At 43.9% G+C, this 16,006-nt stretch overlaps 1 protein-coding gene across 3 annotated transcripts in view; it reads left to right on the forward strand.

The window, feature by feature from the left end:
• The window catches only part of TMEM260 (transmembrane protein 260), a 34,708-nt gene that overhangs the window by 16,965 nt on the left and 1,737 nt on the right, over positions 1-16,006 (forward strand). Inside the window, exons 4-14 of one of the 3 annotated variants that reach the window (XR_009744957.1) lie at positions 1,374-1,551; positions 4,358-4,471; positions 6,412-6,591; positions 9,047-9,087; positions 9,456-9,539; positions 9,914-10,031; positions 10,202-10,374; positions 12,036-12,207; positions 13,886-14,023; positions 14,856-15,009; positions 15,562-15,615. Coding sequence is in view for 2 of the 3 variants with exons in the window: in XM_061462581.1 (XP_061318565.1) it covers positions 1,374-1,551; positions 4,358-4,471; positions 6,412-6,591; positions 9,047-9,087; positions 9,456-9,539; positions 9,914-10,031; positions 10,202-10,374; positions 12,036-12,207; positions 13,886-14,034; positions 14,833-15,009; positions 15,562-15,615 (1,440 nt within the window). In the remaining variant the exon portion in view is untranslated. Of the gene's footprint in view, positions 1-1,373; positions 1,552-4,357; positions 4,472-6,411; positions 6,592-9,046; positions 9,088-9,455; positions 9,540-9,913; positions 10,032-10,201; positions 10,375-11,885; positions 11,972-12,035; positions 12,208-13,885; positions 14,035-14,832; positions 15,010-15,561; positions 15,616-16,006 lie in introns of all 3 variants that reach the window. The other 2 variants (XM_061462581.1, XM_061462582.1) reach the window with 2 other exon arrangements.

Consider the following 16,006-nt stretch of genomic DNA (forward strand, 5'->3'; position numbering starts at 1 on the left):
CTTTTTTTGACATCTACAGAAATAGTTTGGTTGTACTGAGGTCATTTTAGGAAGGTGGAAAGAAAGTATAACCAGTGAGAGGAGCCCTTGCTGGAGAGTGCTCTGCAAGCAGCTCCCTCATCTCTGTAGGGCCTAAAGGTTTTGTTTCTTTGGTTGCTGTTTATCTCAGAGTTACGTAAGGAATCCAATAAGTACGTCCTATGTGAACATCCACTCTCTGATCCCTAATGGGCAGAACAATGCACCTGGGGACTTTGTCTGTGCTAGAGGATATGGCCAGTATTTAGAAGCAAATGACACATGTAGCTTGATGAAGTTGGCTGGTTTATAATTTTCAGTTTAAACCTGCTGGAAATGTTAGGTCTGAATGGAAGTGTGTGCCTGAATACTAGAACTAGAAAAAAATATCCAATTTGCAGTAGAGCCCAGCTTAGTCTTAGAGTTGGATAGTGAATTTCTGGAGAGGAGCTTTGACCATAGCCACAGCTATTTCTGTCTTCGGATAACGCTTAATTGAGCTGGTTTTGGTGCCCTACGAGGCATCTTTTCAGGGTGACTTCCTGAAGGGGAGACCTTCCAAACAGGCAGAGCCAGTATTCAGAATGGGCATAATAGGTTTCCTGAGCTAAGTCCCACCTTGTGGGCTCCCTGCGCCAGCTGCAGCATCCAGCCAAGTTTGGCAAGTGGCTCTGGGGGGTGTGTGTGCCATAATCCCATCCAGGGGTCACAGAGGTGCCCAGCTTTCATATCCGTCCCAATGGCAGAAGCTTCACCTGTTCCTCTGCTCCCTCCTGCTTGCTGGAGCTGACACCCATTTTCCCTGTGCATGACCCCGGCAGGCACCTCTCCCTGCTGGGACTGTAGGTATCACAATCCTCACCCACCCCTGAGACACTAAATACCCCCGTAGGACAGCTCTGCTAATGCTGTCCATCATGAATAGCTCTAATCCATTCTTTATTCATCGCCTTGATGAATTTAAGGCTGCACCCTTGCTGGCATTTCCTCCAGCAGAGAGTATCCCATTATAGGCGTGACTCCCTGGCTCGGCATACCATGACCCTCTGGGCCATCTCTCATCGAGGTTTCTGAACCAAATTCAAAGTTTTCGTGGCATTTGTGGAGGAAGCTGACTCTTTAGTGTTGGGTAGCTTACAAATAGAGAGGTTGGCTAATGCCCCCTCTTCCTAATTGCAATTCTTTGCAAAGAAATTATTAGGAAGATATTAACCATATAATGTTTTGGCAGGGTGCTGGGTGACAGTCATCATTTCTGCTTCTATGGTATGTTTTAAAAAAAGAAATGTAAAAAAAGGACAATAAAGTAGGCTTTTTTGTTGGAAAAGAAGATTTCATGTTATCTGTGTTTGCAGGCTTTCTGGCTCATATGCTGGAGGAATCCTTGCTGCGGGGGTGTTTTCATTTTCTCGTCTAACATGGCAGTGGTCCATCACAGCAGAGGTTTTTAGCTTAAACAATCTGTTTGTGGGGCTGCTGATGGCTCTCACCGCTCATTTTGAGGAGGCATCCACCGCAAGAGAGAGATCAAAGGTAAAACATCTCAAGCAAAGGGAATAATTATTTTTTTTTTCTTTAATTAGTTGTCACATGTTTGTTTAACTTCCTATTTATTTAATGCTCAGTTTTGTTTAAACAAAAAGGGCCAAATTTTGGGACTTGTTTGAGCACCTGTGCTGGCTGGTGTCTATGCTTGACCTACCTAGCTGTTCAGAAGTGCCAAATATTGCAAAACCTATCCACTTGGCTTAAGAGTTGAGCTGGGACCTGTTGAGTGGGTTTGGGATTGATTCATGTAATACACACCGGTTGGAAACAGGAAAATCAAAATTGCTTTCATCTAAACGTTTTAATGCAAAGTTTGATTTCCTGCATCCACGACTCAAACTAGGCTGTGGGAGTGCAAATGTTTGTTTTCAGAACTGTTTTTTTAGGGGGGGGGATAAACAGATATATTTTACAGAAAACTTCATGAAGTCAGAAACCCAGGTTTCTACTGAAAAACAGAAATGACCGATTTTTCAATGAGTTCTTCTTTTGAAATTAAATGTGCCCCTAAAATAATGGCATTATTAAATACAGAGACTTTAAATTTCATGCTGTATTCTCTATTTTACAAACAGGCTACGCAACCAAATGACATTTTTACTCAGCAATCTTGTTCTTTCGACTTTTCTTTGCCTGAGCATCTGATCTCTTCTCCTTCGACAGGCTTGCCCGCTGTGACTCCTGTAAATTGTATGAATGAAAGGATTTTTGTTGGGCTAGGCTAGAATTTCAGGACTCCACAGTGATATTTTACTCAGCTTTGTGAGTTCTCAAAGAACATGTTTAGTTGGTGGTTGTAGGGACCTTGTTTCACCACTGGATGTTTTTTATTTTTTGGTGAGTACTGTCCCAAGATCCCTGTACCTGAACTCCATGGAGATGGAATTGGGCATTTTCCAGCCTGCTCCCATGTTTCACATGCCCAGTTTCCAATGGGATTTTCAGATGAGATTTTCAGAATCTGTTAAGGAGCTTGTAGAAATGTTTTTAGGTGTCTGGCATCCCACGCCTTGAAGAATCCAGGCTGCCAACATCAAGCTTACAGTGCTTTTCAAAAATCAGATGGTCATGCAGACATCTTCAAGAGTGTGCTTGGAGTCTGTCACTAGACTTGAAAAATTGCTGAGGTTGTTCTGAGTCCTGCTGGGCAGCTCTGAAGCTCACTAATGTTTTTATGAAGTTATGGCAGGTGTTTCCTCAGCAAGGCAGCATCAGACATTGAAGGCTGTGCAGCTGTTAGAAAATTACAAGGTGATCTCATCAACATGCTAAGGCAAGTGTTTGCATCTCACACACCATCCTCACCAGTGAGTGAAATAAGCAGGGGCGATGCTCTGATGATAGATGGAAGTGCCATCCTTCTTGGGGATGGCTGGGGAGATGAGGATGTGTTGTCAGCTCTGGTCCAATAATGTCTGTGGGACTCTGGTGGCTTTTTCCCCACCAAGGAGCTGCCCTGGGCATGAATTCGGGTTGTAACATGGACCAAGTGGCCAGTGACTGTGGAGGAGGAGGCAAATTCAGAGGAGGAGCAGTGGCCAGAGGTGTATGTGGCACTGACCCAAGATTTCTATATGGAGTTGCTCTTGTAGCTTTGTCTTTCTGCTGTGAATGAAGAGGACTCAGCACTGGTCTTGTGGTGCTACAGAGCAGAGCATATGGCAGAATGGGGCAGAGAGAGGCTTTCCTTAGCATCAGCCAGGGATGGCCATGGTACCAATAATGAACCTGTGAATAATCCTCAATGAGTATCAGAAATACCCTGCACTGTGTTGCACAATTTGGATATAATAACTGTTTTATCAGAAAACCCTTTCAGAGGTGCTTGAAAATCATAGAATGGCTTGCATTGGAAGGGACCTTAATGATCATCTTGTTCCAACCCTCCTGCCATGGGCCGCGACACCTTCTAATAGACCAGGTTGCTCCAAGCCCCATCCAACCTTGGAGACTGCCAGAGATGGGGCAGCCACAGCTTCTCTGGGCAACCTGTGCCAGAGCCTCAGCACCCTCACAGGGAAGAATTTTTTCCTAATATCTAATCTTAATCTTCCCTCTGTCAGGTTAAAGTCATTCCCCCTTGTCCCTTCCCTACAGGCCCTTGTCAAAAGTCCCTCTCCAGGCCTCCTCTAGCCGCTTTAGTGCTAGAAGCTGTTCTAAGGTTTCCCTGGAGCCTTTTCTTCTCCAGGCTGAACAAGCCCAGCCTGTCTCCGTAGGAGAGGTACTCCAGCCCTCTGAGCATCTTCATGCTCTTCTCTGGTCTCGCTCTAATAGGAGCTTTTAGACAATGAGGTTTATCACATTTAATTGTTTGCTAAGAAAGTTTGTGTAGACCTGACTTTAGCCATCTATGCCTGAAGAAGGGGAAAAAGTCATTCATATTTCATTAAATGACGTCTCTGTACATAATGGCATTATTTTAGTGTATGGCTTCTGAAAATTTGCATCATTCAGAGTTAACTGCTGTGCAGCAGGGGGTCAGGAATCAGACCCCATTGCATTTTTATGATGTGAGGGTGCTGTATAGGGTCTCTATGTACGTGGAGACGTAACTGTTCAGTTGGACAATTCGTAAAGAATGTTTTCTCTTAAACACATGAAATTTCCCTGCAAATAGCAAAAAATAGCCTGTACTGTCTGTGTTATGATTGACAACTGCTCACTGATACACTAGCTTTTCTTCTGTGAGGGTGCTGTGGGCTGTACTGAAGCTGTTTTGGTCTCTGAATATTTTTGCAAACTGTGAAGAGTAATTGTGAATGGGATGGGTTGTTGTCTTTTTTTCTTTCAGATCTCTAAATTTGGTGCCTTTTGCTGTGGGCTCAGTTTGTGCAATCAGCACACGATAGTGCTTTATATTGCTTGTATTGTGCCTTGGGTTCTCTCACAGCTTTTCAGAAAAATGGTATGTATTTTGGTGACCTATACCTCTATTTTTGTAAGGGAGTGAGTAGTTCTTCTTTCCAAGCAGTTGTGTTAGTTCTATGTTGATGTGCAAACAGGGACAGTCGTGGGTCTGTCTAAACTAGTCAGTCAAGACCTACTGAAGTTACAGTCCCTCTGTCTGATACCAGGGCCACTGATCGTAATTTAGGAGACCACCAGCAATCTGTGACCTGATTATGTCTCCTGTCACAGGAGTGCTCTGCCCCAAGTGCTTGTAAACACCCAGTGAGCAACTACAAGACCAGTTCTTGGAGCTAAGAACTGCTCAGCATGTCGGAAATAAGAGCATGTCCAAACAGGAAAGCAGACAAATATCTGTCGGTGAGAAGTCACAGGCACGTGCAGTCTGTGTGTGCTGCTGCTTCTAGCTGCTGGCTTTCTCATGCCACCAACTCATCTGGAGATGAGTTTCTGTATGTTGGTTCCCTGCTGGTAACAAACAAAAGCCATGTCCACTTCTTGCAGAGCATCTTGCAACTGCTGTTGATAACTGAAGATGCAGCCAGAGTAAGCAACACAGCAAGAAGGGTGCAGAGGCTTTGTCTCTACGGGAGCTCCTCTTCAGCATGTTGTTGGGATGTGCCAGACTTGGTGGCCTCCAGCTCTAATGCAGCCAAGACTTGAGAGTCCTAGAAGAGATCAGCTCTCAGGTGAAGAGTGCCTGGCTCATGCCAGCTGGAGAAGACCAAAGGAAAACTGATCCTTGGCGAAACAGTGAGCCTGTGATGTGGTCAAATACATGCCTTTCATCTCCTACCAGAGGTCCTGCTCTCAAGTTACACAGGGTGTAACTATGTCTGGAGTGAATCATGCAAGCTGTAGGAGAAAAGATGCAGCTCAGACAAGCTTGATCAAAAATCTCTTCAGTGTCTCCAGCAGAACTTGTTCTGACTGTGTATTTCCTCTAACAGTGGAGACTCACTTCTGCAATATATTTGTGTTCTTTAAACAGAGCTTCCTTTTTGTTCTTGGGGGTTTTTTTGAACAATGGAGGTCTAGAGAGACCTCTGTGATTTCCAGCAAGGACAGTCCTGTGCCAGTGTAACATTCCTGGGAAATACTTTAGGCAGCCCAGTGCCTGCTGCGGAAAACCACCTAATAAGATGGATAGAAAACAGTGACTTTTTAAGTAAAAAAAGAGCCAGCTTTTTTCTGAAGGCACTCTGACCACCACCATTATGAAGCTACTTTCTCTACTCTGTAGATCATCACTCTTGAATGGTGCCTCTTCCCCATAACCCCAACTGCTGAAGAAGTGCTTTGATTGACAAGGCAGTGGCTAATGATAAAGCAAGCGTGCAATATTCTAGGGTGGGATTTTCCAAAGCACTTAAAGGAGTTAGGCACAGAAGTCCCTTTGAAAGTCTTGTCTTCCTGACCCCTTAGGCAGTCTTGAAAATCGTACCCCAAAAGTTGGCCTATCCAATTTAGCCAGTGTAATCGTGATGAAGTAAATGGCAAAACTGACTCCTGATGATGGTGATGATGTATGTAGTTGAACTAGAGCAACATTTTTTTTTTGCCAGATGGAATACCAGCCAACTCTTAATCGCTGCAAAGTGGGTTATCTCAGCCTTGCAGTGCTTCAGCCATCTATGCATGTCATGCCATGATTTAAATGTGAAAGATGCAATGAGTATGATACTCATGAGTCCTAGCTAATATTATTTGCTTCACTTAAATTTCACCCTGCCATGCAAAGGAGATCAGTTTGATGCAGTTTCCTAGTAATCCACAAAATCGTAAGGTTTAACATAGCATTTTGTAGGGACTTACTACAAATTGAGAGATCAGCTCTGTGTAAATATATTTGATGTTTTTTCTTTATCTGTTCTTGAAGTTCCAGCGTGATTAAACTAAAATAAACATTGTTATGCAATATGACATATTTTGGTGCAGGAATTGTCCCTAGGCCATTTGCTGAAGTTGGGTTTATGCTTCTTGGCTGGTTTGCTGCCTTATCTCTATCTGCCGGCTTCGTCCTACCTCAATCGAGCCCGCTGGACATGGGGAGACCAGACGACTTTTCAAGGATTTTTGACCCACTTTCTCAGGGAAGAATATGGGACATTCAATCTGGTAAATAAGGGTCATTTTCTAAATTACTTGCTTTTAGGTTAGGCAATAGCAGAACCTTTATATTTATGATGATTAATGACTTGCAGGGTAAAAAATGGAAAATGTTTTCTTTTTAAAAATTTAGTTCTGATTTTTGACCTTCTGATATGTCAGGTTTTCTGGGAATTGATGGAAAAGCCATTCCCAGGTGGAATGAGAATTCCCATTCCCAAATGGATGGAAAAAAAATCTGTGAATATGGGAAAATAATTGTCTTTGCCTTCATGGGGTGAGCTGTATTATTTACTGTGAGCTTTAGAGGAGTCTCATATTTTTAGGCCCTCAAAGAGCAGACCGTGCTAGAGGAAGATGGTGACATCAGTTTTATGTTTTTCTTGTTTTAAGACAAATAATTGTCCTTTTTTATTATTTTATTTGAAACTCAGATATTTTAACAAGCAGTTTTCATTGCTGTACTTTAAAAAAAAAAAAAATTCCTCTTACTAATACTGAATTTGAATGAATGGTAGGATTGAGGGGTCTCGGAAATCTCTGATTTGAGTTATTGACAGGTCTGTGCCCTTGCCAAAGGAGGGATATATTGCATGGTTGCTTGCAGAGCACAGAGTCAGTATCTACCTCCTCCAGCCCTGCCTTAGATGTTTGGCTCTGGCTATCCAGGGAAAGCAAGTGCCCAGCACCCGTTCTGTCCTTCCTGTATCAGAAATGTCAGTGCAGAGGGCTGGGAGAAAAAAAGAGAAAAAAATATACTGTTTTCATACCATGTCACACCTTGGGGTCCTGAAGCCCCGCATCCTCAGAAATTAAGCCCCTGCATTAAGCCAATGTGAAACATCCAGTACCATTGCTGTTCCATTACAGCCTTCTTGGAGAGCTGGGTGGCTGTAGGTTGTGAGGCAAAAGACTTGATAATTCCCACTGCTGCTTCCTTAATCTTTCCAAAACTCCTGCAGAGATAAAATCCACCCTCTGAAGGACTTCCGAGTTTTCCTCTGTTGTCCTGTTCCCAGCTATCTCCTGAGAATGGGACTCCTTTGGGCAGAGCAATACCAAGGCATGCAAATCCCTTAACTCCTTTCTCCATCAAATGTGATGAATTCAAGTTGATGTTCAGGAGGCTTAGGGATGATGGACTGCGTGTAATCCTATACCACAAATCACATTTACGATGAACTGTCTGAAGCAGGAGCAGCAAGTGCAGCAAAATCCAAGCTTTTGGTCCCAGTGCCGGTTGGGCTGATGCCAGAGCCCTGTCTGGGTGGACAGACAGCCCTTGTGTCTCATGGCTCCATTTTAAGGGCAAGCAGGGTCAAAAAAAAAAACCCAAACCAGAGAGGTCTTGGGAGAGGGCTCTACGTATGAGCCAAGGATCAGAAATGTCGCCTCCTGTAAGGTATGTGTCTGAGGCCAGAAGCCATCGGCCTCCAACAGGGTGAGGCTTTGCAAGAAACAGAGAGGTGCTTCAGGAGCTGTGGGCTGGCTCTCCATTCTCTTTCATTTTTATTTTTAAATTAAATTTTAAATGCAGTTAAGTGTTGCATTTTCATTTGGATTAAATATTCCCTCCAGACCTCCTGTATCCATTTACCTTATATTTTACCTGGTAGCCACCACTTTTCCAACAAGCACCTAGGAAGGTAATTCCTCACCTCCACTGAACATGTCTTTTTTCCCAGACCTGTGCCATGGATTGCAGGTGTCTGCAATGAGAATTCTCATATATCTCATGCAAATCTCACTCTGCTCTGCCTCTGTCAGGGCAGAGGAGACATGGACAAGTCTGGTAAGCAAGCAGAAGTTGCAGCCCACATGCTTGTCTCAGGCTGTGGGGAGATGTCCCAGAAAATAATTGCACCATGCAGATAAAGGATGAGAATAAATGGCCTCAGGTTGCACCAGGGGGTCTTTAGATCAGATATCAGGAAAAATATCTTCACCGAGAGGGTTGTCAAGCATTGGAAGAGGTTGTCCAGGGAAGCGGTGGAGTTACCGTCCATGGAGGTATTCAAAAGACGTGTAGATGTGGCACTTAGGGACATGGTTTAGTGGATTTGGCAGTATTAGGTCAACAGTTGGACTCAATGATCTTAAAGGTCTTTTCCAACCTAAATGATTTTATGATATAGTGGAGACCGTATGATGTGCTCGAGTCACAAGCTAATGGGCTGGTAGTGCCTTGAAAAAATGCTTATCCAGGTGGTAAACCTGCACAGTGACATAAAGTAAAACAAGGACGTGGGAGGAAAATCTTGCAATGAAGGTTTGAGTAGAGTTTGCTGTCTTTTTGTTGTTTAAACAGTTCCCTTTCCCTGTGACCACCTTAGGGTACAACCTGAGAGGGTTTTGAGGAGCCCTGTGTGCTCAGCATACAGAAAATGAAGAGGCTTTCCGTTCCCCCAGTGATTCAGCAGGCAGCATGTGTGATTCTCATTGGTTTTTTCTCTTTTTAATCTAGGCCAAGTCTGAGACAGGATCCAGTATGAGAGAGATGCTGGCGTGAGTAAAATCTTGATTATGCCTTTTAGTGGAGAGAAGCCTGTTGTCACTGCTGTGATTTTGGCCTAAGTAGCTCCTGTCCTGCCTTCCCTCTGTTTGGTGCAGAGCTGGGGCCATGTGTGTCTGGCGCAAGGACAGTGTGCATGTCCGTCTGTCTTCCCTATTGAAGGAAGATAGTTGGATCCCCCTTCCTGGTGGTGTTTCATTCAAAATCCTGACATGTAAACTAAACTTGTTCCCATTTCTGGTAGACTTATTCATATGCAAAATGGGAATATGTTTTTGTGCTTATTCCCTGCTTTTGACACTTTAATTGAGTGCAAGGGGCAATTTGGGGATGATGCATCTATGCACTAATTTCTCTTCAGTTTTCAGGTGGCACAGATGAAGTCAGAGCTCTCCCTTCCCGTCCTTGCCCTGGCACTCGTGGCCTGTGTGAACACAGCACTGCCGTAAGTTGGAGGAGAATACATGCTCTGATGTGCACTTTCTTACTGGCTCCACTGGCAGCTTTCTTTGGCTTTTTGCTGGTGCAAAATTTTCAGTGATTGGCTGTGGTCGTGTGTTCATTAAGATCAAAATATCTCTGCTCCTGGTAGCCCTGTGGCTTTGTAGGTGGCAGGCTTAAAAACCTTGAAATCCTGGTGGTTTTCTGCTCTGGAAACAGAAGTTTCGCAAATTGCAAAGGTAAAGAAAGGCTCATCAGCTTCTTGTATTAAATGCATTTAGGTATGCGGAGAGAGTGGTTTTCAAGCACATACAACTTTAGTCTCCTTTTTTTATCATGCCATTACAGTGCTATTTGTTTATTATTTTTGTTTAATAGGACAAAGCAGCAGAAATCACCCGTGATCTGGCTCTTTGCTGGAATGCTCTGTCTTTATTCCTTCTTCTTCTCTTGGAGAGCAAACCTGGATATTACGAAACCTCTGTTCCTGGGTGTGGTAAGTTGCACTCCAAAAACTGCTCTGGTGTGTTAATTTTTGGAAGAAGCCTTAAAACCACTTAACTGGGACATTGTCTTGAAGCTGCCTAAAGTGTAGAAATACAGCTGCTTATTCTGTTTCCTTACAGCTGAGGAAACAGAAAGTTTCTCTGGGATTTTGTGTCCTAGGTGGAGCGATTCTGGCTGCAGAGCAGTGCTGTGGTGGCTGTGCTGGCAGGGCTGGGGCTGGCCACACTTGCCTCAGTTGGAAGCACCATGCTGGAGAGCAGCCGTGTGCTGCCATGGCTGGAGTGGCTTTCCACTCTCACTCTTGTCGCTTCCCAAGTCTGGGCAAATTACAGGTAACAGATCCCCTGGGCACGTGTCTTGGTGCAGCCTTGTAGTGCTGTGGGGTGCCGAGTGCTTGGGGTGCTGCTGTAAACCCCCTACTCCTGCTCCTGGGGTTTTTGTCCTTGTCTTGAAGTGGGAAAAGCACTTTTCATATCGTGTCTAAGCTTGCATGGTCGTAGCCTACAGGACTCCCTTGTTTGATTTCCCTCAAAATCACCAAGCACCAGTTGCAGGCTGTATATGGGGTGTCATGTAGGTTGAAGGAAGAAAACTGTAGATACATAATCTTCTAATGAAAAAACCTCATAAGTCTGTTCTTTATTTCCTAGGGAGATTTGCAGAATTTATTTGACCTGAGCAACACCTTCTCCTTCCTTTGCTTTGCTTCAGGTTTCCTTGCACCCTGGGCTTTTTCTTATGTTTTTTCCTTTTTGAAGAGTTTGATCTGTAGTGTAGATAAGGGCTTCCTTATCCCATAACCATGCTGAAGACTGCAGTGATTTGGGAGCCAAGGAGGAGGACTGAAGTAGGGGTTAACCAACTGTCGTGATTTAAGTCCAGTCAGCCACACAGCTCACTCGCTCACTTCCTCCCCCCGCTCCGGGAGGGATGGGGAGGAGAATTGAAAGAATGTAACTCCCATGGGTTGAGATAAGAACAGCGCAGTAACTAAGGTATAACACAAACCACTGCTGCTGCCACCAATAATAATAATGATAAAGGAAATAACAAGGGAAGAGAATGCAACCACTAACCACCTGCCGACCGATACCCAGCCCGACCCGAGCAATAATCTCACCCTTCTGGATAACTGCCCCCAGTTTATATAGTGGGCATGACGTGCTGTGGTATGGAATACCTCTTTGGTTAGTTTTGGTCAGGTGTCCTGTCTCTGCTTCCTCTCAACTTCCCCTCCTCCCTGGTAGAGCATGAGACTCAGAAAGTCCTTGGTCAGACTAAACATTACTAAGCAGCAACTAAAACCATTGGTGTTATCAGTGCTGTTCCCAGGCTGAAAGTCAAAAACACAGCACTGAACCAGCTACTAAGAAGGAGAAAAAAATGACTGCTACTGCTGAACCCAGGACACCAACAAAGCGTAGACTTCGTACCTAGGACTCCTTCCTTTGCACAAATCTTTTCCCAAAGGCTGGTCTGTAGGTGAGACAGTCATAGTTCATGTCCTGAGTGGAGTCATGGAGTGTCCTTTTCTTGGTCCTGTACCTGGAGTGTGTACATTCACAAAACTGTGTAGCAAAAAAGGATCTAATCTCAGGTAATCTAAATCTACTTCTGCCTGATGCTACAAAACCTTAGTTTTTTAATGCTAAATTAGAAGCATTAAAGGGGTGGGTATCAGCTTCTAGCATCATCTAGTAAGTCTAGGTTTAGCCCAAGGAAAAAGATCGTAATTAAGGTGAAAGCGTGCAGTGAGTGTATTTTTATAAAACTCTAGTGGCTCATTTATCTGGTGCTAGTTTATGGGCAACTGTTATTTAAATGCTTCATTTCTATATTTCAGTTTCTCTGCAAAGAGAGATGATGCTTTTCAGGTAGATCTGACCAGGGTGGATTTCCCCTGTGGGTGCCTAGTGCATAAAATTGAGGGTAATGTAAAGCCATGCAAATAGCTGTTTTTTAAGATACTATTTTTTTTATCTGTTCTCTTAAGCACTTGTGATCAGAGCAACAACTACGTTGTTGATAAGTTTGCAAGGAATGTGCTGTCCTCAATGCCAACGGGTGCAGTGATCTTGCTAAGAGGAGACTTACCTGGGAATGCTCTTCGTTATATTCACTATTGCGAAGGGATGAGGCCAGATATCACTCTAGTGGACCAAGAGGTAGGTACAGAAAGGAATATTAAAAAAGGCAAAAGACAGATGTAAAAATAGGAAGCAAAAGTTCTTAGCTTTTCTCCTTTCTCAACTTGAGGGTGTCTCTTTGTTCAGATAAAACTCATGATACAGAAGTAAGTAAAATGGCTTTTTTTAAAGGTTTGTGGGTAGCTCTGGGATGGAGTGTGGTGTGCAAGTCCCATTCAAGCCCAAAAAAGCTAACAAGGAAGCAATAGCAAGTAGGGAAAGGGGAAGCCCAAGTCCTTCACCACAGCAGATATGCAGATGTGGCACAGGGTTTATGTTTGCCTTGGTGAGGAAGCATTGTCCTGGCTGTTTTCTGCAGTGGGCCTGAAATACAGATGTTAGGGCAACAGAAGGCTTCTGGGAGCAGCCTGGAGGGCAGCAGTTGCCTCATGGGCAGTGCAGCTTTGGGAATTCTTTCAGGGGCTTTACCGTGCTGAGGCTCATTCGCCGTGTCCCCTGTTATCTTGGTTCCCCAAAGGTGGTTTTGCATATTTCTGCCTCTGTTTCCTATATTAAAACATAGGTGCTGTGTGCCCTGGGTGGTGTTTGTCTTTTTTTTCCTGAGAAACAGGAGAAGAAAAACCCCACTCACAGAAGACCCCTGCACTTCCACTGCCACATCAGTTCTTGCACTTGGCTTTTCAACAAGTTTTGCAACTTGTTAGAAAACCCAGAACTCAGTGCCTCATATTTAACCAGCCAAAGCCCTCTTGTCTGTCTTACCAGCAGTAGCTATTTCATGTTTTCTCATAGTTTTGCCTATGGCGAGGACCACGTGCTTATGATCAGAAACCACTGGTGACCTAGTCTGGTGGTGTGGTGGTGTGGTCCCAGGCCATTGCTGAAGTGACAGGTGACTTTACTGAGCAAATAGAGTCACAGAATCATAGAATACCAGCTTGGAAGGGACCTCAAGAGTCATCTCACCCAACCTTTCTAGGCAAAACGTGACCTAGACTACATGCCCCAGCACCGTGGCCAGCTGAATCTTAACAGTCTCCGTTACTGGGGAATCTACTGCTTGCCTGGGGAGATTATTCCAGTGCCTGATTGTTCTCATCAAGAAAAATTTTCCTCTTGTGTCCAACCAGAGTATCCCCAGGAGTAACTTGTACCCTCGTCTTTTCCCTGTGACTCCTTGTGAAAAGGAGTTTCCGTCTTCTTATAAGCCACCCTTTAAATACTGGAACATGGTGATCAGGTCTCCTTGAGCCTTCTTTTCTCTAGGCTGAACAAGCCCAGTTCTCTCAGCCTTTCCTCACATGGCTTCACAGTTCTTGGATCATCTTTGTGGCCCTTCTCTGGACCCTCTCCAGCCTGTCCACATCTTTTTTTGTGTAGTGGGAACCAAAATGAACACAGTATTCCAGGTGTGGCCTGACAAGCACTGAGTAGATGGGACGACATCTTTATCTCTGCTGGTGATGCCCTTGTTGATGTAACCCAGCATCCTCCTAGATTTCTTTGCTGCAGCTGCACACTGTTCACTCCTATCGAGCTTGGTCCACCAGGACCCCCAGGTCCCTTTTTCCGTAGAGGTGCTTCCTAGCCAGGTAAATTCTGGCTTGTCATTACTTCTGCAGAAACCATTTCTTCTGGATGTAAAAATTGATGAAAACTTTGGTACTTGTTTTAATTACAATATTTTTGCTGATAGATGATGACTTATGAATGGTATTTACCCAAGCTGGCAAAGCATTTACCTGGCATTTATTTTCCTGGGAACCAGTGGAATCCTGTGGAAGGAGTATTACCTGATGGGACACTTGCTTTTAATCTCCATCGTTTCCTCAAAGTAAATAAGCAGTAAGCATTTCTTTCATATGTAACAGCTTGCCTAAAATCTTCAGCCTTTTTTTTCTTGAAATGGTTTATAGAACAGCTTGTTATTGCATCCAAAAGACCAATTTTCTCCACTGACTTCCTCGCTGGTGCTGAGATTATATTTGCAATTAAAGCAAATATCTATGTAGAAGTAACTCCATCCGGATATAATGTTGCATGTTTTTTTGAGGTTGGTTTGGGGTTTAGGAAGGAAAAATAAGAAGGTGATCAGAAGAGAGTATTTACTGATTATTTTTGTTGTTGTTGTTGATACAATTCATCACAAAAAACGGAACTTCCCTGTCTACTCAAAATGATGGTGGTTGGAAAGCAAATTGCTGCTGCTTCTCCTTTGTGAACGTTGTGGCCAGCTGATTAGTATAGAATGAATGTATTCCAGGAATAAACGTCATATAAAAATAGCTTAGTAAGAGTGGAGAAAGGATTAGTACTCCCATGAATAAGAATAGCATCTGCATTTAGACAAGCCAGGGTGAGCCTTGCAAGTGTGGGTAGGCAGAAGAGCATTGCCAGGTGCTGTCAGGAAGAAACAGGCTTCTCCTATGGCTTCTGGTTGTTTGTGAGGTCGAGCATAGGGAAGGGGATGTGTCATAGGGAAGGTGTGCAATGCCAGGCGGGGTATTTGCTTGCTATTTTGGAGACTGACACAAAGACATTCCCTTTTTTGATGTGGTATTGTGTGGTGTGCTAAAGCGTGTGCGGTGGCCCGTGGTCTCTGACATGGCTTCACGATTGCTCTCTCTGTTGTTTTTTTGGCAGTAAAGAAGTGTTTGTCTGCATAGGTCTTCATGAAGGTGACTCAACCTGGAGAAGGAGCTATTCTCTTTGGCCATGGGGTACGTGTGAGAAGTTGGTTCCTTCCAATATTGTGTTTGACCCAGGAGCGTGGATTCATCTTACAAGAAATCTCTATAACTGGACCGAAGACTATGGCAGGTACGAAGCAGAGGCAACTCTGCTCCTTCCTGTTCATCATTCTTCTGCCAGCAGCATAGCCACATCCATTGCAATGTTACAAAAATTAAACATGAGTAATAACCATAATGTTGTGTGTTCTGGAACATACAACAAATCTGCATGTGGTATTTTTGTTAGTGTTAAAAATAGAGAGGACATTTCTAGTCAAGTATTAGGGCCAATTCCAATCTTAAAACTTGATTAGGAGCCAAAAAAAAAAATTGAGGACTTGGGACATTCAGTGTTTTAAATCTCATAGGTTGAACAGGGATGGATGGTAAAAAGTATTTCTCACTTTGAGGATAGCTAGGATGCTGTGAAACACCTGGTATATCAGGCTTCTTCTATGGAAATGAAGGAATAAAGTTTTATGAGTGACAGGATCATCTGAATTCCCTGCCGTCAGAGCCAGGGGCTTCATGACAAGTCATTTTCTGCCTGGGAGGTCTGTAGCTGCCAAGTTGATTGTGTGGTGGATGAAACACAGTGGCTTAGATCTGATGGCTGAATTTTATTCTCATTCCCATTTAGTTTCAAGCCTTCTTCCTGGGAAGCTGTTGCCAATGAGGAGATGTGGCAAGCCAGGTAATTCTCCTTTGCTCCCTTCCAACAGCTGGTGGGCAATGCCAACACAGTGGGATGTAAATACATGCCAAAGTGGGTGGCTTGATAGTGCATGGCCTTTTTGGATCTAAACGTGCCAAGCTTTAGAAGTAAAAGGTTGACAGAATGAGAAGAAGCAAGCATGGCCTCCAGCAAGTCCTTCAGGAAAGTGGTGGTTTTGTTCACTGAAAGGTTCTGCTTGAAGTATCTTGAGGGAGCAAAGGGTAGTTGGGACATAGGGTGAAGAAATACATTATGGAGAGAAATTTGTATCACTGCCAACTTAAACAGAAATGCTGGTGTACTGTCCCATGTGCAGGCATGTTGAAGATGTGTATAACCATGTAATGCGAGCTAGTTATGTTAAGCAGTT

This window comes from Pezoporus flaviventris, unplaced genomic scaffold (assembly GCF_033815535.1).
Source record: "Pezoporus flaviventris isolate CSIRO_AGI_PZ_B2104156 unplaced genomic scaffold, CSIRO_AGI_Pfla_v1 ptg000035l, whole genome shotgun sequence".
Lineage (NCBI taxonomy): Eukaryota > Metazoa > Chordata > Aves > Psittaciformes > Psittacidae > Pezoporus > Pezoporus flaviventris.